This window comes from Schistocerca americana, chromosome 8 (assembly GCF_021461395.2).
Source record: "Schistocerca americana isolate TAMUIC-IGC-003095 chromosome 8, iqSchAmer2.1, whole genome shotgun sequence".
Taxonomy (NCBI): Eukaryota; Metazoa; Arthropoda; class Insecta; order Orthoptera; family Acrididae; genus Schistocerca; species Schistocerca americana.
The window spans coordinates 153,766,104-153,788,529 of NC_060126.1; the positions used below are offsets into that span (position 1 = coordinate 153,766,104).

The 22,426-nt window shown below is 44.0% G+C and overlaps 1 protein-coding gene across 1 annotated transcript in view; it reads right to left on the bottom strand.

Moving 5' to 3' along the window:
* The window catches only part of LOC124545641 (coiled-coil domain-containing protein 96-like), a 195,007-nt gene that overhangs the window by 134,536 nt on the left and 38,045 nt on the right, over positions 1 to 22,426 (bottom strand). The window contains exon 4 of the mRNA XM_047124587.1: positions 10,819 to 10,923. Coding sequence (XP_046980543.1) covers positions 10,819 to 10,923 — 105 coding nt within the window. The remainder of the gene's footprint in view (positions 1 to 10,818; positions 10,924 to 22,426) is intronic.

Genomic DNA, 22,426 nt, shown 5'->3' on the forward strand with positions numbered 1-22,426 from the left:
TCGTCTCATGCGCCAGAGTTTACACCTCTATCCATACAAAATTCAAACGCGGCAACCCCTCAGCGCCACTACCATTGCTGCACGAGAGACATTCGCTAACGATATAGTGCACAGGATTGATGATGGCGATATGCATGTGGGCAGCATTTGGTTTACTGACGAAGCTTATTTTTACCTGGACGGCTTCATCAATAAACAGATCTGGCGCATATGGGGAACCGAAAAGCCCCATGTTGCAGTCCCATCGTCCCTGCATCCTCAAAAATACTGGTCTGGGCCGCCATTTCTTCCAAAGGAATCATTGGCCCATTTTTCAGATCTGAAACGATTACTGCATCACGCTATCTGGACATTCTTCGTGAATTTGTGGCGGTACAAACTGCCTCAGACGACACTGCGAACACCTCGTGGTTTATGCAAGATGGTGCCCGGCCACATCGCACGGCCGACGTCTTTAATTTCCTGAATGAATATTTCGATGATCGTGTGATTGCTTTGGGCTATCCGAAACATACAGGAGGCGGCGTGGATTGGCCTCCCTATTCGCCAGACATGAACCCCTGTGACGTCTTTCTGTGGGGACACTTGAAAGACCAGGTGTACCGCCAGAATCCAGAAACAATTGAACAGCTGAAGCAGTACATCTCATCTGCATGTGAAGCCATTCCGCCAGACACGTTGTCAAAGGTTTCGGGTAATTTCATTCAGAGACTACGCCATATTATTGCTACGCATGGTGGATATGTGGAAAATATCGTACTATAGAGTTTCCCAGACCGCAGCGCCATCTGTTGTTGAAAATTGTAACTACTGTAATTTCGAAAGTTTGTCTGCCTGAAAATGTACTGTTGTCCCAAGCATATTGCAACAAACGGTGTAATTCTATCGCTGCTCGTTTAGTTTTTATTGCCGTTTCAGATATACCGGTCATTTTTGAAACACCCTGTACATTGAGACTCAAAGTACGAGTACGAGGCGACGCTGAACATTAATGCTCCGAATCTGTTATAGGAAAATCCTTGAAGGTTTTAAATTAAAACAAATGTTATTGACATTCTACGACTTAATTCTTCACGTCTACTTTTTTGTAGGCCTCTTCCGCTAGGGGGCTCCAAATTGTAGCGTGTAACAAGGCGGTGTGTAAGTGACTACGTTGATACGTAAGAAAGAGCGTGCTGTAATTGAGTTTCGAATTCGAGTAGTTCGTTCACACATGGAGCTCCCTCTTGTCCAGTATGAAAATGCCAGACCACACAATGAGCGCTGCGGCCTCTGCCCTGAGTTCACGGTTGCCGATCATCCTCCTCACGGGCCTGACTTGACCCATCCGATTTGCATGTTTTTTACAAACTTAAAGAACATCTTCGAATATTTCACTATGATAGTGATGAAGCGGTGCAAGCAGAGGTGAGGTTGTGGCTTCGTCAACAAACATTCTACAATGACGGTATCAACAAAATGATCTCTCGTTGGGAGAAATGTGTTCATCGCCAAAGTGACTTGTAGAGAAATAAACACGTAGACATAAAGCATAAAGATGTAAAATGCAAATAATGTTTGTTTTATTTAAAAAGCTTTAAGAGTTTTCTGATTAAAAATTCGGAGTCATCACGTTTCAGCATGCCCTCGTATTGACACTGAAAAGTTGTTATGAATAGTTGTGACTACAAGGTACAAGTTTACATACATTAATAAAAAATTAAATATTTCTTTGCGATTATTATTTCCTTGTGTCAAAGTAGTCAGTTTAGGAGCCTCTATGACTTCCAATATTTCAACCCATAGATTTGGGACAATCATTCATTGGTGACGGTGGGTCTGTCTCAAAAGAGGAGTTAGTACTGTTAAACAGAAGGTGGTATTTTCGCATCTCTGTGTATTTATTTTATTGACACACGACTACTTTCTACCATTTAAGTAACTTTCAAGTGAATTCCTGTATTACAGAGAGCACTCTACACTACATCCACAAATAGAAAAGTAATGACATCAGCGTAACTGATTAACAAAGATGAATATAGTAAAATGCAATATTTTTCTAACAAAGTTCTTGCAATAAGAGAAACAACAGAGAATATATACACTGGCCGGTCACATGAATACAAACAACTGTCAAGACTTGAATAACCACCTTTTGTAGCGCAGATGTGGAGGAAGAGCGTCAACGAGGTTGTGGAAGGTAGAATCAGGGATGTGGAGTCAGCTTACTATAGTGCAGTGGCCAGCTGCGCTAGGATTCACGGTTGAGGATCCATGGTGCGAGCAGCCCGCTCGAGGTGGTACCACAGATTGTCGATTGGGTGTAAATCTGCGGAGGTTGGTGGTCAGAGGAGTGCGGTAAACTCAAACTGGTGCTCATCATTCCACGCACGTACACTGTGAGCTGCGTGGTACATTCCATTGTCTTGCTGGTAGATGCCATCCTACAGAAGAATAACATACTGCATGTAGGGTTGGAAATCGTCCCCAGGGATATACAGGGTGATCCATTGATAGTGACCCGGCCAATTATCTCACGAAATAAGCGTCAAACGAAAAAACTACGAAGGGCGAAACTTGTCTAGCTTGAAGGCGGAAACCAGATGGCGCTATGGTTGGCCCGCTAGATGGCGCTGCCATACGTCAAACGGATATCAACTGCGTTTTTTTAAACAGGAACCCTCGTTTTTTATTACATATTCGTGCAGTACGTAAAGAAATATGAATGTTTTAGTTGGACCACTTTTTTCGATTTGTGATAGATGGCGCTGTAAAAGTCATAAGTTCAAAAGGCTCTGAGCACTATGCGACTTAACAGCTGTGGTCATCAGTCCCCTAGAACTTACAACTACTTAAACCTAACTAACCTGAGGACATCACACACACCCATGCCCGAAGCAGGATTCGAACCTGCGACCGTAGCGGTCGCGCGGTTCCAGACTGAAGCGCCTACAACCGCTCGGCCACTCCGGCCGGCCAAACGTATAAGTACGTGGTATCACATAACATTCCGCCAGTGCGGACGGTATTTACTTCGTGATACATTACCCGTGTTAAAATGGACTGTTTACCGATTGCGGTAAAGGTCGATATCGTATTGATGTATGGTTATTGTGATGAAAATGCCCAACGGGCGTGTGCTATGTATGCTGCTCGGTATCCTGGACGACATCATCCAAGTGTCCGGACCGTTCGCCGGATAGTTAGGTTATTTAAGGAAACAGTAAGTGTTCAGCCACATGTGAAACGTCAACCACGTTCTGCAACACATGATGATACCCGAGTAGGTGTTTTAGCTGCTGACGCGGCTAATCCGCACATCAGTAGCAGACAAAATGCGCGAGAATCTAAAAAACGTCGGTGTTGAGAATGGTACATCAACATCGATTGCACCCCGACCATATCTCTACGCACCAGGAATTGCATGGCGACGACTCTGAACGTCGTGTAAAGTTTTGCCACTGGGAACAAGAGAAATTACGGGACGATGACAGATTTTTTGCACGCGTTCTAGTTAGCTACGAAGCGTCACTCACCAACAGCGGTAACGTAAACCGGCATAATATGCACTATTGGGCAACGGAAAATCCACGATGACTGCGACAAGTGGAACATCAGCGACCTTGGCGGGTTAATGTATGGTGCGGCATTATGGGAGGAAGGATAATTGGCCCCCATTTTATCGATGGCAATCTAAATGGTGCAATGTATGCTGATTTCCTACGTAATGTTCTGCCGATGTTACTACAAGATGTTTCACTGATTGACAGAATGGCGGTGTACTTCCAACATGATGGATGTCCGGCTCGCGTGCGGTTGAAGCGGTACTGAATAGCGTATTTCATGACAGGGGTACTGGTCGTCGAAGCACCATACCATGGCCCACACGTTCACTGGATCTGACGTCCCCGGATTTATTTCTCTGGGGAAAGTTAAAGGATATTTGCTATCGTGATCCACCGACAACGCCAAGCAGTTCTAGGCGCTACAGTCTGGAACCGCGTGACCACTACGGTCGCAGGTTCGAATCCTGCCCCGGGCATGGATGTGTGTGATGTCCTTAGGTTAGTTAGGTTTAAGTAGTTCTAAGTTCCAGGGGACTGATGACCTCAAAAGTTAAGTCCTATAGCGCTCAGAGACATTTGAACCATTTTTTTATGTTGAGGACAAACCTTGCAAATACAACAGCGCAGGCGTCTACAAAATTAAATATCGTTCCTGTGATTCAGTTTACGTGGGTCAAACTGGTAGAAAGTTTGTCACTAGGTTTCGTGAACACAATTATAAAAATAATTCTGTACTTAGTTGCCATTTATCGCAAGAATGGCACATTATGTTACCCATAGATAGAGTACTGCAGACAGTCCACACTGAGCCAAAACAGCGTGAGCAGGATATATCAGAGCAGTTAGAAGTCTTTATGCACCATTCGAACGACCCATTCTTAATTTTGAACGAACAGTTGTCTTCTAGATGCAAGTGGTTCTTTAAAATATTCAGTGAAATACTGAGCCTGTAATTCCAAGCATTCCTGCATGTATTATCCAGTTCCTCATATCTCTACCTCCACGCAACAGATCACCATACATATAACTTCTTTTATATACATATTTCTCGAGGGTTTGAGTCCCTGGCATCCTTCAAGGATAATGTTATAATTAACATTCATGTAGCGAATAGGTTCTTGTGGCTATTTAGCCTAACGCTTTGGAAATTATATTATGCCCTCTATTTTCCTTTGCATTCCTGTGGTCTTTTATTATTACGTTATGTATTTCATCTTTTAATAAGCTTTACTTGCGCTCTCCCTCTCCCCTAATCTTTCGAGGGTTCCAGTCCTTGCCCTATCTTACGATTGCTCTATTATTTCTGTTTTATTGCACATTATTAAATCGTTTCCCTTTACTTGTTTCATTTATTTAATTATGTTTCAATTTTTGTAACGGTTCTGGAATTTTTATTATGTTTTCTGTCATTTTGTAGGTATTCCATTTTATCGATGGCATTTTCTGGTTAACTGTAGATTTCTACTCTTCTTTCATTTTATTATTCACACTCTATAAAAGATGTATTTTGTGTACTTCAGATGAAAAAAAAATATTTTTCGGCTTTTGTCGCTGCATGGCAATACTTTTGTATTCATCATCGGCATCTTGTGGCTTAAATTGTCTCCCTGGTTATCGCGTTGTTGTTGGTCAGTTAGTCCAGCAACACAGCTTTGTATGTTACATAGTATCTTTATATATAAGATCACCAAGATGTTCACGGTGTGTATTTCAGCTGTTTAATTTTGACGATACTTGTAGTTTCATGCTCATCCATATCCTTTGTACAGTTACATTTTCTGTCATTTGCTGTGTATTTCTGGTTTGCAGATAATACGAAATGGGTTCTACCCAAAACACGACAAATAAAGTCATTGGTGTATCAGCTAGTGGCTTCTTATTTAGTGACTGATATAGCAGTTGTGTAGTACTCCTATTCACCTCTGGTAGCCCCTTGTTTCAGCTGGGTGGTCAGCTGCTCAACAGTTGCACATCTTTTGGTACACATCTGTGCAACCGTCCTTCACCCCTGTCATCTATAACGTGTAGGGCACCACAGTTGTCCCCGCACAGGTTTTGGATAGCGTCATTTTGCAATTGACGGAATACTTTAACCACGGCAGCACACGAACAGTTTGCACACTTAGCCGTTTCGGAAATGCTTCCATCCTTGGCTCGAAGTCAATGATCATGCCCTTTTGGACGCCAGATAAATCGGTCAATTTCGACTTTACAACAACTGTGTGGCTGGACCAGGTGTATACACACACACACATGCACCTGATGAGCCATTGGTCAATGGAAACATGCTGTCCGGTCGAATAAACTACATTTATTGTTACCCCAGCTCGATGGTCGTGTCTAGATATGTCATCATCCAGGCGAATGTCTTTACCAGACACCGACTGTCCCAAGGAGACAAGGGGAAACATTATCCTATGGGCGATTTATTTATGTTCCATGGGACCTGTGGTAGTAACTGAAGACACCATGACATATGTCAACAAAGTGAACAGTACAGCTTATATCCTACATCCTATCGCTCTTGATGTCTTCCACAACAGAAATGGTATCGTCCAGCAGGATAAATGCCATTGTCACAATCCTGCTATAGTGATTTTAGGAACATAACAGTGAAGCAATGATGATGTTGTGGCCACTAAATACAGTGCGGTGCCCACAAACCACAAGTGGTACTTTGTAGTAACTGCATGATCTGTTGATCGATTTCTACTTCTGAAAACCTATCAAGGACTGGTCGAATCCATGCGACACAGAATCGCTGCTCTATTGTTGTCCAAAAGTAGACACATACGCTATAAAGTATTAAGAAGGTGTTCTAAATGTATATATTCACAGGTAACCATAAAAATAGACAGTATGGTGAGTAGAGTACAGTATCATATTTGTAGGTAATATAGGTGTATATATGGTTTGCCGTTTAAAACACAGAAGTGCCACGTAGTGTAGTGTGGCATTTCACTTCACAGCAGGACCCCTTTAGGGGCACCCTTTCTGAACAGCGGTACATCGATGATATTCGACGTCCCATTTTGTTGCCTTTCACGCCATACCATCCTGGAATTACATTTCAGCACGATAATGCCCACCCACACACCGCAAGAACTTCTGTTGCTTGTCTTTGTGCTTTCTGAAACATACCTTTACAGCAAGGTCGCTCATCTCTTCCCAGCTGAGAACATTGGGAGCATCATGTGCATGGCCCTCCAACCATCTTGGGAATTTAGCGATCTAAAGCACCAACTGGGCAGAATTTGGCACGATACCCCTCTGGAGGACATCCAACAACTCTGTCAATCAATGTCAAGCCGAATGACTGCTTGCATAAGGTCCAGAGGTAGATCAAGGCAATATTGACTTGCTCAAGTTCTGCAGTTCTTCTCTTGAATAAATCATCCAATTTTTCTGAAACTGTAATAATTTGTTTTTCTTTACATGTGCATCACATCTACTGATTTATATCCCATTCAGATGAATCTTTCGTGTTTACTGTCCAAACTGTCGGTTGTCCAAACCAGAGGTGATTCTGTTATGTAACTAACGCCACCACATATCGTCAATCCTATGACTGGATCCGTAGGACGATATAGCTACTTTCGTTCTCCTCATAGCCTCTACAAAGGCATACATTCATCTTGGCGCAGTACGCAGAACAGAGGCTCACCTACAAAGTTGACATGGTGCCCAATCTGCATCTTGTGTTGCCATTGGTTGCACAACAGTCTGCACTTTGCTGTTTGTTGCCATGCTGAGAGGTTGTAACCGTCCAGACGTCATCACACTGTCTGTGTGTGGATACTAGTCCTTCCGTGACTAAGCCCATTTCCTGTCCCAAGGTACATTATTTAGCTGTGCATATCAGGATGGCAGAGCCAACAATACATTTTATCTCTCATGTGCTAGTCGCTTGAGGTCTTTGAGATCATAGACAGCGTTGATTATGTCCGTACCGAATGCATCGATTCCATATTCACATGACAGTTGTGAGAGCCCATTGCATACAAGTAGCTGTAGGAAATGCAGTACCAGTGGTAGTGCAAATGTAATAAACGATACGCAGAATGTGGTAGATAAATCTTTGCTTTTTTTGCTGGACAGAATTACATCACGATCTGCACTGGTCCGAGGTTCAACACATACTGAACCATCACAGATATTATTGTTCACTCTATTGCACATGGCAGTGATGTTTATTTTGTCAGTTAGAGGCACGCCTCCCCCCCCCCCCCCCTGCCTTAGTGTGGATTACAGGAGAAGGGGAAGCACATGAGGAGGTGGTAAGGTATCAGCATAGATCTGTGATGGGGCAATGGCCACAGTAAAGCTGGAGAGCTCGTAGTCTCTGACTGCGTCAGGAGGCGAGAGGACGCATGCATAGATGGAAGTAGCTAGTATCAGTGCGCTATCGTCGGTAGCAGCCTAGGCGGTAGCCGTCGACGGTGGAGTGGCCAATGTTGCAAGTCTACTGATGGCTGTAGCTTGGACAGAGCACCATAAACTGGGGCGGTTATAATGAGGAAGCCCTTAGTAGTGAGTTGGGATGTCAATTCCACTGTGTACATGTTGGCCTGTATAGGCGAGGTGTGGTGGCAACAGAGCAAAATCGTGCTCGCTCCAGATCTCCTGGCGACCAGGTTTTCATCAACAAGAGTCACAGATATATTGTCCGGGAGAAAGTTGGAGAGGTTGAGCTGCAGTGTGAAAGGGATAGAAGACGGTTGGTTGGGTTCTGTGTTAAATGGCGGCTGCAGAGCCAGCTTCAATCAATTAACAAACCCTGTTGATTGTTTGCCCCAAATCATGGCTTCAAATGTGTTCCATGCCATGAGTAACTACTTTATGAGGGCCTGTATTTGGCGGGTGCAAGGCCAGTCTAACAGCGTCAACGCGTAGCATCACATGTGAGCAGGTGGGAAGGTCCTTAAGGGCAAAGAACCGTTACATTGCATGGTGTGATTTGGGGGGGGGGGGCAAGTTCTGTATGTGGCGCTGATGCGGGCGACAAGCTCTGGCAGGTCACGATCTATGAGGGATGTAGCCTCTATGACGAAATCGTCGGGAAGAGATAATGTCTCGCCATACAGAATCTCTGCTAAAGAAGCGTCAAGGTCTTTCTTATGATTGGTGTAGACGCTGAGCAATACCCAGGGAAGGCTTTTATCAAAGATTCAGGACGGCACATTAGTGACACTTTAAATGTGCTGTGCTGTCTTTGAATGACACCAATCGACCGTGTGTGTGTGTGTGTGTGTGTGTGTGTGTGTGTGTGTGTGTGTGTGTGTGTGTGTGTGTGATATGGTATGGAAATGGTGGCAGCCACAAAGATGACACAATTCATTGAATAGAGAGGACTCAAACTGTCTGCCCTGATCGGTAGTGAGTGATAGAGGGCAGCCAAAACGTGACATCTAAGTATTGACGAAAGCTTAAGTAACAGTTTCGATGGATGAATCAGTAATAGGTGTGGCCTTAACTCACTGCATAACTGTATTAGTTGATGAAATAAAATAACACTGTCCATCTGGGACTTAATGTCGTCCTCTCACATCCATGTGCACGTGTTGGAACCGCCGCTAGGGGATCAGGAATTTTCCAAGGGGAGACTGAGTGTGGTGGCATGGGATGCACACTCTGGTACATGTGGTGAAGTCTTTCCACGTGTGAGAGTTCACACGAAATGTTCTGTCACTAAAAATACAGCGGGCCATACCCTATGGTGTGCGAGATTGTGGATGAGATTGCAGATTTGTTTCCGAAAAGGTTTCAGGACGACTGGTCGGATCCACCGAGTCGTGGGAAACGTTGCACCATTTTGGTTTGGTGGAGCCAGGAAAGGTACATTGTTGAAGTTTGAGCCCTGTGTCCAAGTCACGAAGGAGGTTCTGTAAGACTTGTGCCTCAGAGATCCATTTGTAATCAAGCCAGGTGGAGGAAGAGATAATGCACAACGATTAGTCTTCAGCAGTGTTGTCAGTTCCTTTGACATAACGCACACTGATCATGAACTGTGAAATGAAATAGAGGTATCGATACGCGTCGGGGGAGGGGTCCTCAGATGGGTTGTGTATTGTGTCAGCCTGGGGACAGTGATCTATGTAAACAGTAAGAGGTCTGCCCTCTATCTCTTCTCGATAGTAGCGGACAACCGCTTAGATGGCGAGTGGCTAATGGTCAAAGGTATCTCCTGTTGTAACAAGTCACTCGCGTCTGCTTTTACTGTAAAGCGGGCGTTGGGAGACAGATGAGCCACAGTAGTCGCATGCAGTGTGTCATCCTTGGTTTTATGAAAGGTGGATTGCATAGGATGTGTCCACCTGGGGCAGCTTTATCCCACAGTATTCTTTCCACACAGGACTTCAGTCAGAGGAAGGAGAGTCTCAGCTGCACATGGGATGTGACTCCTTTAGAAATTTATGAAGACCGAAATTCTACGTAACTCTTGATAGGGGGAAGGAGGTGGCAAGAGTCACATCTAGTCAGGCTTTTCTGGCGTCAGGCGGATGCCTGAGTCATCTACGTGGTAGCTGATGAATGTCATGTGGCCTTGTTATAACAGGCATTTGTCTTCGTTAATTATGACCCCATGGGCAGCTAGTCTGTTGAGGACTTGTTGTAAGTGAGCATCATGCTCTCCGCTGATGGTGAGAATATAAGGACGTCATCTATGTAGGCATAACAAAATGGTAGACTGAACAAAAGTTTGTGCAGCGTTTTTTTAATCCTTAAGGCACATATAAAAACTCAAAGAGTTTTGTAGTGATTGCTGTCTTCGGCATGTCCTCTTCCACCATGGAAATCTGGAGGTATGTTGTTTTACAGTCGATAACGTTGAATAATTTGGCGCCAGCCAACATCTGAACGAAGTCCCGTAAATTAGGATCTGGATAGCTGTCTGTAATAGTTCGGTCGTTGATCCATGATAGTCGCCACATAAGCGCCACGATTTGTCTTTCTTTAAAATGAGCTTTATAGGGTACGCCCAGGGCTGTCAGATGGATGGATGATGCATGCCTCCATTAGTTTGCCTGTGGCGGCCTTCGTCACTCTAAGTTTGAGGGGAAGGAGGCGTCAAGGTCTACGTCGGACAGGTGGGCTGGGTAGTGTTTACATGATGAACAGTACCATCGTGAACAGAACAAACTGCATGTGGTCTGAAAACAGCGTGCAAACCTGTGACCAGAAACACGCTGCATTGTAGCGCCGGGTCACTGGACAGAGCCATGGGTACACTGTCAGAATCGTATACTGAAGTTGGATACAGCACTTCACTAACCTGTTCAGATTCTTTGCAGATAGGCACTGGAAGTACGTTGGTATCCTCCAAAGGTGCAGAGGTGTAGTGCGGCTGCAAGGTTGTGCTTGGCTGCATAAAGTAATGCTGCAGAATGAGCAATGCGTTGAGAAAGATTCATGTTTCTGTATCTCGTGATTTGTGATCTATAGCAAAGAATAGTTGGACAGCAGAGGAAGTTTGCTGAAGAGCGCTGACCACTTTAGGAGGAGTTGCAGTGGTATACCTCCATGTGATGAGGAGGTGGGAGGCGGACAGGAGTGTCAACGAAGAACTTTGTTGATAATTCCAATGACGGTCTGCTGACCATCACGGTGTGGTAACAAACCATGGGCGAGGTCAGGAAGCAGGTGGTAGTGATGCAGAAATTGTGCACCCAGGACCAGCTCGACCACCTTAACGACAAGGAAGTCCGGCGCATGTGATTCTACAAGCCCAAGTCCAAAGTGATTGAGGCACTGCCAGCAACCATAATGGCAGTATCGTTTTCGGCATATAATTGGAGTGATAATGGCGAGAGAGCAGTCGACACTCGAGCTGGTGGGAGGATGCTGACGTCAGCGCCCTTGTCGATGAGGAAGTAGGTCTGCTTCGGATGGTCATAAACAAACAAGCGTGAGCCGTCGGAAGGGCGACGTGAGATGGCAGACTTGAGCAGGTGAGGTTTATTAAGGCGTATTGTGGTTGTAGAACGGCCTGGTGAGCCTATGGCAGGCTGCTGTGCTTGTTTGGGCGCTTGCAGTTGCTTGCCTCCTGCCCATATCTTCTATGGAACCAACAGTACCGCTCAACTATCAAAGGACATGTTTGTAAACAGTAATGGCGGGGTGGTGGGCGGTGGGGGGGGGCGGCGGACGAATGAGGTGAACGTATTTGCTGTATTGTTCAGTGATTGTTGTCTGTCTGCACTGTGAAGGTCGCACGGTTTGGCAGTGGTTGTTGGTCCCTGGGTGGATCGGATGGTGTCAGGTCACCTGGGACTTGTCATGGCTGAGTGGAGCACAGCCAGTGTTGGCGGCTGGCGGCGATGGGTAAACTCAGGCCAGCTTAGCAGTAGTATGTTGCCTCGGTCGCCTTGAAGCCAAGTGGGGCGATGGCCCTGCTGATGTCAGAGTACCCATTCATGAGGTTATGATGCTATGGTAGGGTGTGCATTTCGTGCACAAGACAAAGTCTGGCATCAAGGAGGTCATCCTCGTGTGATGGCATTGCAGTCCAGACGTGTGTGGGAGTTTCAACAGCCACAGTGTCCAGAGTGAGCTATCAGGCATCAGCAACTGATCAATCTGCGTCTGTAGGTGCCCCAAGAGAGAGAATGATGGGTTGTCACTGAGAGTTTCTTCACGCATAATTATGTGTAGTTGCTGTTCTAGGGAATGTGAGAGATGCTGGAGCAACAAATCCTTAGTCGATTCAAATGTGCTGCAGCAGCAGATCCTTAGTCGAATTGTACTTGCTGTAAGTGGTTGCTGCAGCAACAGGTCGCTGATTATGTCAGTGTCTCGACCGAAATGGATGAAAGGTCATAAATCTTGCATCATCATCGACGATCCCATGGGTGGACATCAAACACTCGCGTAGGACGAACCATACTATTAGAAAGTCAGTATGGAATGAGGGCAGTTTAAAATAAGTCTGGGTGGTGTGGAGATTGTCCATCAGTTGTACATGGAGAGCATGGCACAGACTGACGCGGCCAGTGAAGGAGTGACAGAGCATGTAGTGTGCGGTTGCCACATCTTCTTGGAAGGGCCTCTCATGTGGCAACATGGAATCATGCAACAAGGATGGCACGGACATCATGTTGTACGGAGCATAGACATTGGATGATGTAACATACTATGAGGTGGTCACAGAAGCATGGTGTTTTGTGGCTCGAAAACTGATAGGGCATGCACGGGATGCATAATGCTCGGTCAATGAAATGGATGTGTCCTGTCTCCATGAGAGGCATACGAGAGGTCAGAAGAGCTTGGTGTGGCTCACATGGATGTGACATCAGAAATGGCTTAGTGCAACATAGATGGAACCTCAAGTGGTGAAACATACAAAAATTCATGCCTGAGGAGTATGTTAGCACTGTACACAGAATGGACATGAGAGGCGCGAGATGTGAGGTGTATGGCGGTGGTAAGGTTAAACATGGTACACAGTGCAGCAGTGGAGCAAGAACGAGTGTGATGTCACCGTTTAGTGCTCCAGTTTCACGTTTGCGTAGGACAATCAGTGCAGAAATACTTGTGACATGAGGCTCAGGCACTGTGGTAGGATATCAAACTGATATCAAATTCCAGAATGAGATTTTCACTCTGCAGCGGAGTGTGCGCTGATGTAGATGTCCTGGCAGAAGTAAAGCTGTGAGTACCGGGCGTGAGTCGTGCTTCGGTAGCTCAGTTGGTAGAGCACTTGCCCGCGAAAGGCAAAGGTCCCGAGTTCGAGTCTCGGTCGGGCACACAGTTTTAATCTGCCAGGAAGTTTGATATCAAATTAATTATTCAAATTAATTAATTGATCAATTAATTACCCTCACCCCTGATGACATTACAGGTTTTTTTCCAGCCAGCATTTGGGTCCCCCTCACAGAACTCCCAGCCCCCTTCTCTCCTCCTACCCTCCTGTGATGTAACCCGAGATGATGGCCTGGGGAAAAATGGTGGGAAATTCACTCAGTCTGTGTCAAGCTGATGGAGCAGGAGGCTCTCATGTCGATAGGCTAATATAGTATACATAAGGCATTTTTAAACAATTTGTTTAAAAATATTGTTTACTTATATTTTAAATCGCAATACATCTCGAAATTGATGTTGGTATTTAAAAATGTAGACGATCTTTAACAATTGCAGTAACTTGTTTTTATTCTGATAGGAAAAGGAGCCATGTAATGACACTGTCACAGATTACGCTAAACGTATAGTATCTGAAAAACTTTCTTATACGTGCTCCACCTGCCGGGCTGCCCCATACTAGAGTCGCTGGGCTCGCAGCACCAGCCAGGGCCTGACACGCAGCAGCCGCAGTGTTGTGCTAAGCACTTCATGTCATGCTGGAAATAACTTAGCCTTCCTCCTCATCACTGGCACATGGATATCCCCTGTTCTTGAACACGAACTGCTCCAGTAGTTATTAAATACAGTGTTTAAGCAATGTGAAGAACATTGTCACATACATATCTTGAAGATGTCACAAAAGTCTGCAAATACTGCTGCTTCAGAACATGTACCACATGAAACACTAATTAAACAATCCGCTTCGAAATTCTGTATATCACAAAACTACTACTCGAAACACTCTTGCACACAAAGTACTGTGAGAAATATAGATGAAGATGCGACAACCTCCACACTCTGGAATTACATGAATATTTGCTTTCCAAGCTGTGTCAATGAGAAATAATTCGTCAATCGCACTCTCATATTTGTGGCACTCTCATATCTCGAAACGAGTCGCTTTTCCAGAACCTGTCTGCTAGGGGCCCCAAACAGCAAACCTCCAACATGATATCCGTGTTTTGATTTGCAGCTCCTTGTACTGGCCGTGTTTGCAGTTAAAATATTTGGGATTTGAGGCCCGCCAGTTATGCAAAACACCGTTTTTCTCAGTACCCAAACATGTTTCGGCAACACTGTGCCATCATTAGTGGGTTTTCGTTTTTATTTATACTTTACATTTGGTAAGCATGAATTTTCTGGACCACTTTTGTGTTAATTATTACAGGTAGCTTGTCATGTTTACGTGTGGCAAGCACTTCCCTTCTCTACATCATGCTGAGATGTTGTGATGCATACGTAACCATTACAAGTATTTTCCGCAAATATCGTAGTAAAACGTTTTCCACTACAACAGATCACAGTGTGATTGTGGTTTTGCGTGGATTGCGTAACTGGCGGACCTCAAATCCCAAAAACTCCAATATGATGTTAAACAGTCCTCTGCATCTTGTAACTGTTCCTCAGTCTCTGCTCTGCCCTCCCTGCAGCTTTGTCCATGTGATCATTCCAGTTTAAGGCGTAACAGAGCAGAAGTCAGACAGCACCGTGTCTACCACATTCTTCAACCCCTGGAGAATTAGGGTGAGCTGAGTTAATGCAACAGGACCGTGTTTTGACCACTTATTGGAAATGAGAACGTGTAGTCACTGCTCTAGCAACTGTACACAATGTGTAAGGTCAGCACCAAACGAAGCTTTCTCCTTCATCATGAAGCAGTAGAAAAAAGACAGAACAAGGTTAACCGTGGTGCTTCTGATCAGGAAAATTAGGAAGACACCACATCACATGGGAACTGGAAGAAGGACAAGGATTTTGCTACTGCATTGCGGTGCATTTCCAAACTACATACAGATACTGCAGTCCGAAGGAGATCTGCATCTCTCAGGGTTCATTCAAGTCTGTCAACCAAACATTCTCCCCATTCTCGTTATTTTGTACTATCGAACAGAGAAAAACTATGAACTATAAAAACTCCGCTAGTGTCACCCAGTAGAGAACTCGATAAGGTATCACCACATCTCTCTCTTCTAATATTTCAGGAAACTAATACCGTCTATCTGTTGACATTGATCAGATGTGATTACCCCAATACATATACATGTACTGGTGCATTGGAGTGGGTGGGCCATGATCGAAGTCGCTTGCATAGACCAAGACTCTCTCCATCTCAAACATGTGGTGTCAGTCAGTCACTTAGTGGTAATCAGCAGCATACCAGTGGATGGATGGGATGAAAAAGACATCACTGATGTGGGATAATGTACTGTAATAAGCACCACAATTGACAGTATGATCAATTTCAGCAGCTTTACCAGTTTTTCCGTAATTTCAACGCTGACCAATGACACGGCAGCATGCTCCCCCAATTTCTGTACCATCGCTCAACCCCCCCTCCAGTACTTTGTCAGTACCAAATACCAGATTGTGAATGTAGATAGATTATTGTGCAGTTCGTCCATTCACTGTTAATTCTCAAACATATGTACTAAAATATACCAGATAGCATACTACTCCAGTGCAGTTAGGTTATCTACATACTTCTAGCAGTCTGATCATGGTGCGTAATTTTCGATTACGATTGCTCATCTTTCCTTATGTCGACTGGAATCATAGAGCAGTCTCGCATTCTTAGGATAAAGCTGGACATTGAAAGGTCTCCCCGCATTCTCTTTGACCAACCCCCCCGCAACACTGTCACTGACTTAATTTGTAGCTGACCAGGAGTAGCAGTTTACTATATCCGCTACATTCCACATGTCATGAACTCACAGTCTGAGCCACGTCCATAGCTGCTGTTCAATGAAGACTGTTGCATGCCAATCTTACTCATGGCACCCACCCTAGCGCACAAGATCCCTCCAGAGGCTCGCGTGCCGACGAGGTTGCACCCCTTATCAGTATATAGTAGATTAGAGTATTCTGAAGGTATGGAAGACATTGAAGAAGAAGTGTGTGGTTTACACATGATGGAGCAACTCGTTGTGGAAACTACAGCAGCAAGCAGGCCAGATCAGAAACGGTGTGTTTAGCCTTTGTACATCAATGACTGCTATCCACAGAGACCACTCTGATCGTGCATCAGGCCAGTGTGTGCAGGGACAGTAGTCTCATGACCGTTGGCAGCTGTTGATGACTAACCATCCTTGCAGGAAATATCTAGTGCTGCAACTAGATATGCTGATGTGCTTATACTTTTTTTATCTGTCTGTCTTCGTAGTTTATGTACAAGTGTCTGGCGGTCGATAGTTACATGCAGGATGCAGAAGTGATGATTTTGTACGATGCAGCATACTAACTGTGTTTACTATATCGATATGGTAAGGTGGTACAACTGTTTGTGGTGATATAGCCTGTTTGGAGATCGGTTTCACGCCGAAAAATTCAAACTTTCCTCGACAGCAGCAGAGCAGTGTAATTGAGAAAGTGTCTTTGGTGGCAGTTTATTTATTTCATGAGTTATAGACCACTTTGGCAGTCTTTAGCTGTCAGTGCAATATAGTATGCACTGTGATTCTTTTAGTTTGTCAATCTTCCAAAAGTGGTGGATAGTGCTCCCACACCGGCAGCAGCAGTTTCTCTGGTAAATTCAGAAAGGACCAATCAGAATCTTCCATTCACAGGAAATTCCATGATTCTAGAGTGTCAACAGACATCCTTTGCTTGGAGCACAGGACGCTCTACAGTCTGGTTCAAACAAGACAGAGCAACACATCTACAGAAAGTTCTATGACATCTGAGAGTCACATGATGTCTTCTTTGTTCGAATGTTCAGAGACAACTCCAAGCAGACCATCCTCCCCTTGTTCAGACAGATGAGATGCTGTCTTCCAGGCCGGCCGGGGTGGCCGAGCGGTTCTAGGCACACAGTCTGGAAATGCACGACCGCTACGGTCGCAGGTTCGAATCCTGCCTCAGGCATGGATGTGTGTCATGTCCTTAGGTTAGTTAGGTTTAAGTAGTTCTAAGTTATAGGGGACTGATGACCTCAGAAGTTAAGTCCCGTAGTGCTCAGAGCCATTCGGAGGGGAAAGGGAGGGGGCTGGGCGTTCCCTAAGGTGAACCCATTGGCCGAATGGGGAAAACCCATGATCTCGCACTACTGGCGAGATAACGACAGGATTATTTGACAAAGTCCATTGTTGATGCAATGGAAAGGAGCAGTTAGGAGTGTCTGTACTGTGGCTGGAGAATATCACTCTAAAGTCAAAAAGGGTTCAAATGGGTCTGAGCACTATGGGACTTAACATCTCAGGTCATCAGTCCCCTAGGACTTAGAACTACTTAAACCTAACTAACCTAAGGACATCACACACATCCATGCCCGAGGCAGGATTCGAACCTGCGACCGTAGTGGTCGCGAAGTTCCAGACTGAAGCGCCTAGAACCGGTAGGCCACACCGGCCTGCTACTCTAAAGTCACTGGCAAGGTTGAGAAGTCCCAGGTAATTGTGGGAGCCAGAACAGAGCAAAATCTAGGAGCATACGATCAACAGTTGCAGGATAAACAGGGCGCCATTGTTCGTTACTGCATTCGACATTGTTTCTGTCTAAATCACAGCGCCGAAGCTGCTCTAGTCCAGATCGAACGTTGCTTTGTATATTGTCGCACGGAATGATCATATCACATCCTGGCACTGTTTGCAAATATTCTCGGCGCCGTCTTAGACGCGGTGAGGCGATGCGGAGATCAATGGCAGCAGTGTCAAGTACCTAACCGGAGCGACAGATTTGTACGAAATCGCAGTGTGGAACGGTAGACGTGGGTCACCACTATAGGAAATGCGGTACCAGCAGGAGTTAATAAGTAATAAACGGTACACGGAGTGTGGTAGATAAATACTTACTTTATTTTACTGGGCAGAATTGCATCATAATCAACATCGGTCAGAGGTTAGACACAAACTACAGTCACAGATATTATTGTCACTCTACTGCACATGGCAGCGACGTTTATTTTGTCAGTCAGAGGCGATGTATGTCGCCACAGAGCAATATCGCCAAACGTTAACCTTTGTGTCAGTCGGTCATGATCTTGCCATTGTCTAATTCCTATGCATGTTGACTGACATTTCCCTTCTTTCACTTTTATCGTTTGATATTGATCAGTCGGCTTTTACAATTATGTTTCGTTACTGGCGTTCTACAGGCCGGAGAGTGGACTGTCAGACCCCTTAATCGGGCAGGCAGGTCAGAAAATTTAAAAAGGGAAATGGATAGGTTAAAGGTGGATGTAATGGGAATTAGTGAATTTCGGTGGCAGGAGGAACACGACTTCTGGTCAGGTGAATACAGGGTTATAGATACAAAAAAAAAGGGGGTAATGCAGGAGTAGGTTTAATAATGAATGAAAAATAGGAAAACAAGTAAGCTACTACAAACAGCATAGTGAACGCATTATTGTTGCCAAGGTAGATACGAAGCCCACGCCTACCACAGTAGAACAAGTTTATATGCCAACTAGCTCCGCAGATGAGAAGAGATTGATGAAATGTATGATGAGGTTGTGTACATGAAGGTTGTATACATTGAAGAAGCCTGGAGATACTGAAGGGTGTCAGATAGATTACACAACGGTAAGAGAGAGATTTAGGAACCAGGTTTTAAATTGTATGACATTTCCAGGGGCAGATATGGACTCTGTCCACAATCTACTGGTTATGAACTATAGATTAAAACTAAGGAAACTGCAAAAAAGTGGGAATTTAAGGAGATGGGACCTCGATAAATTGACAGAACCAGAGGTTTTAGAGATTTCACGGAGAGCATTAGAGAACCATTGACAAGAATGGGGGAAAGAAATACAATGGAAGAAGAATGGGTAGCTTTGAGAGATGAAATAGTGAAGGCACCAGAGGATCAAGTAGGTAAAACGACTAGGGCTAATAGAAATCCTTAGGTAACAGAAGAGACCGTGAATTTAATTGATGAAAGGAGAAAATACAAAAATGCACTAAATGAAACAGGCATAAAGGAATACAAACGTCTCAAAAATGAGATCCACAGGAAGTGCAAAATGGCTAAGCAGGGATGGCCAGAGGACAAATGTAAGGATGTAGAGGCGTATATCGCTAGTGGTAAGATAGACACTGCCTACCGGAAAATTGAAGAGAACTTTGAAGAAAAGAGAAACACTTGCATGAATATCAAGAGCTCAGATGCAACCCCGGTTCTAAGCAAATAAGGGAAACCAGAATGGTGGAAGGAGTATATAGAGAGTCTATACAAGGGTGATGTTCTTGAGGACAATATTATGGAAATGGAAGAGGAGGTAGAAGAAGATGATATGGGAGATACGATACTGCGTGAAGAGTTTGACAGAACACTGAAAGACCTAAGTCGAAACAAGGCCCCGTGAGTAGACAACATTCCATTAGAACTTCTGATAGCCTTGGGAGAGCCAGCCCTGACAAAACTCTACCATCTGGCGAGCAAGATATATGAGACAGGCGAAATACCCTCAGACTTCAAGAAGAATATAATAATTCCAATTCCAAAGAAAGCAAGTGTTGACAGATGTGAAAATTACCGAGCTATCAGTTTAATAAGCCACGGCTGCAAAATACTAACACGAATTCCTTACAGACGAATGGAAAAACTGGTAGAAGCCGACCTCGGGGGAAATCAGTTTGGATTCCGTAGAAATGTTGGAACACGTGAGGCGATACTGACCCTACGGCTTATCTTAGAAGGTAGATTAAGGAAAGGCAAACCTACATTTATAGCATTTGTAGACTTAGAGAAAGCTTTTAACAATGTTGACTGGAATACTCTCTTTCAAATTCTGAAGGTGGTAGGGATAAAATAAAGGGAGCGAAAGGCTATTTACAATTTATATAGAAACCAGATGGCAGGTATAAGAGTCGTGGGGCATGAAAGGGAAGCAGTGGTTGGGAAGGGAGTGAGACGGGGTTGTAGCCTATCCCCGATGTTATTCAATCTGTATATTGAGCAAGCAACAAAGGAAACAAAAGAAAAATTCGGAGTACGAATTAAAATCCATGGAGAAGAAATAAAAACTGTGAGGTTCGCCGATGACATTGTAATTCTGTCAGACACAGCAAAGGACTTGGAAGAGCAGTTGAACGCAATGGACAGTGTCTTGAAAGGAGGATATAAGATGAGCACCAACAAAAGCAAAACAAGGATAGTGAAATGTAGTCGAATTAAATCGGGTGATGTTGAGGGAATTAGATTAGGAAATGAGACGCTTAAAGTAATGAGTGAGTTTTGCTATTTGGGGATCAAAATAACTGATGATGGTTGAAGTAGAGAGGATATAAGGTGTAGACTGGCAATGGCAACAAAAGCTTTTCTGAAGAAGAAAAATTTGTTAACATCGAGTATAGATTTAAGTGTCAGGAAGTCGTTTCTGAAAGTATTTGTATGGATTTAAGTGTCAGGAAGTCGTTTCTGAAAGTGTTTGTATGGAGTGTAGCCATGTATGGAAATGAAACGTGGACGATAAATTGTTTAGACAATAAGAGAATAGAAGCTTTCGAAAAGTGGTGCTACAGAAGAATGATGAAGATTATATGGGTACATTACATAACTAATGAAGAGGTACTGAATAGAATTAGGGAGAAGTGAAATTTGTGGAACAACTTGACTAGGAAAAGTTGTACATATTCTTAGGCATCAAGGGATCACCAATTTAGTATTGGAGGGCAGCGTGGACGGTAAAAATCGTAGAGGGAGACCAAGAGATGAATACACTAAGCAGATTCAGAAGAATGTAGGTTGCAGTAGGTACTGGGAGAAGAAGAAGCTTGCACAGGATAGAGTAGCATGGAGAGCTGCATCAAACCAGTCTCTGGACTCAAGGCCACAACAACAACAACTGGACGTTGCACATTGCACTATCGTTCTTCTATTTGACATGTATCACATTACTTTTTTTAAAAAAGTAAGTCATCAGAGCAACCATCTTCCAGCGAATCAGCTTGAATGCTCAACAGATATTGATAAATATTAAAACACAGATCATATGAAATACGTACGAACACAATGCAGAATAATTTCTGCTAAGGTGCTATACCTATAAATTAAGTTACAATCAAATTGAAATAGTAAACATGTTTTTCATTATAAATTCAGTGGTTGTATAAGAAGTTGCACATTGTTCTTACTGAAAAGCGAAACAATTTTCTGTGACAACTGGATGTACGACGGACTCAAACGCAGCATATTTGTTTTCATCGGAGCTGTACAAATGCCGCCACAGAACAATTGGTGTTTCAGATCTTCGACAGACTTATTGTAGCAGCTACAAAATACCGCTCTATTGATGTTACATATTCCACTGATCTTATCACTCTACTTCGATTATAGAGCCAGGTAGACATAATGTTCTTTATGTAAAAGGTTAATATCAGGATATACTCCACTAGTAACTTCCTCTATTTCCAAGTCGTCAGCCTTCTCATTGTGGCTTGCATCGATATGCTTTCACTCAAACTGCTTCTATTGTTTAATTACAGTTTCCGCATCTGCATCTAAATGCGTCCTGCCAACTGACGGTGTGTAGCTGAGGGTCCTTCTGTTATCGCTATCCTTTCTCCCTTCCTTATCCCTTTGGCGAATAGCGCATGGGAACAATTATTGTCGTTAAACCTTCGTATTAGCTCCAATTTCTGCGGTATTCCTTCATGATCATTTCGCGAAATGTATTTACCCTAATCTTCCAGGAACGTATTCTCTCAAGAGTTCTAAAATAAACTTCTCCGTGGTGCGCAACTCCTCTCTTGTGCCATGTACCAGTCGAGTTCGTAGAATATTTTCTTGATGCTCTGTCGCGGACTAAACGATCCTGTGAAGGAACGCGCCGTTCTTCGTTGTATCTTCTATCTGTCTCTTCTATTAATCCAACCTTGAAAGGTACTAGTTGATGAGCAATATTCAACAACTGGTGGAAATGGATTTTCAGAAGAATTCATTGAAAAAATGGTATTCTGCAATATACAAACATTTGTAACGGTCTCTTTTTTCCGCAGACGCAGTCTACATGTTGTATAGGTTAATACTGTCTTCTACGACTGTAATGAAAGTCTTGATAAGACTGAACATATTTCAAATTATTTTAAAGCATCTTAAGAGGTCAGCGT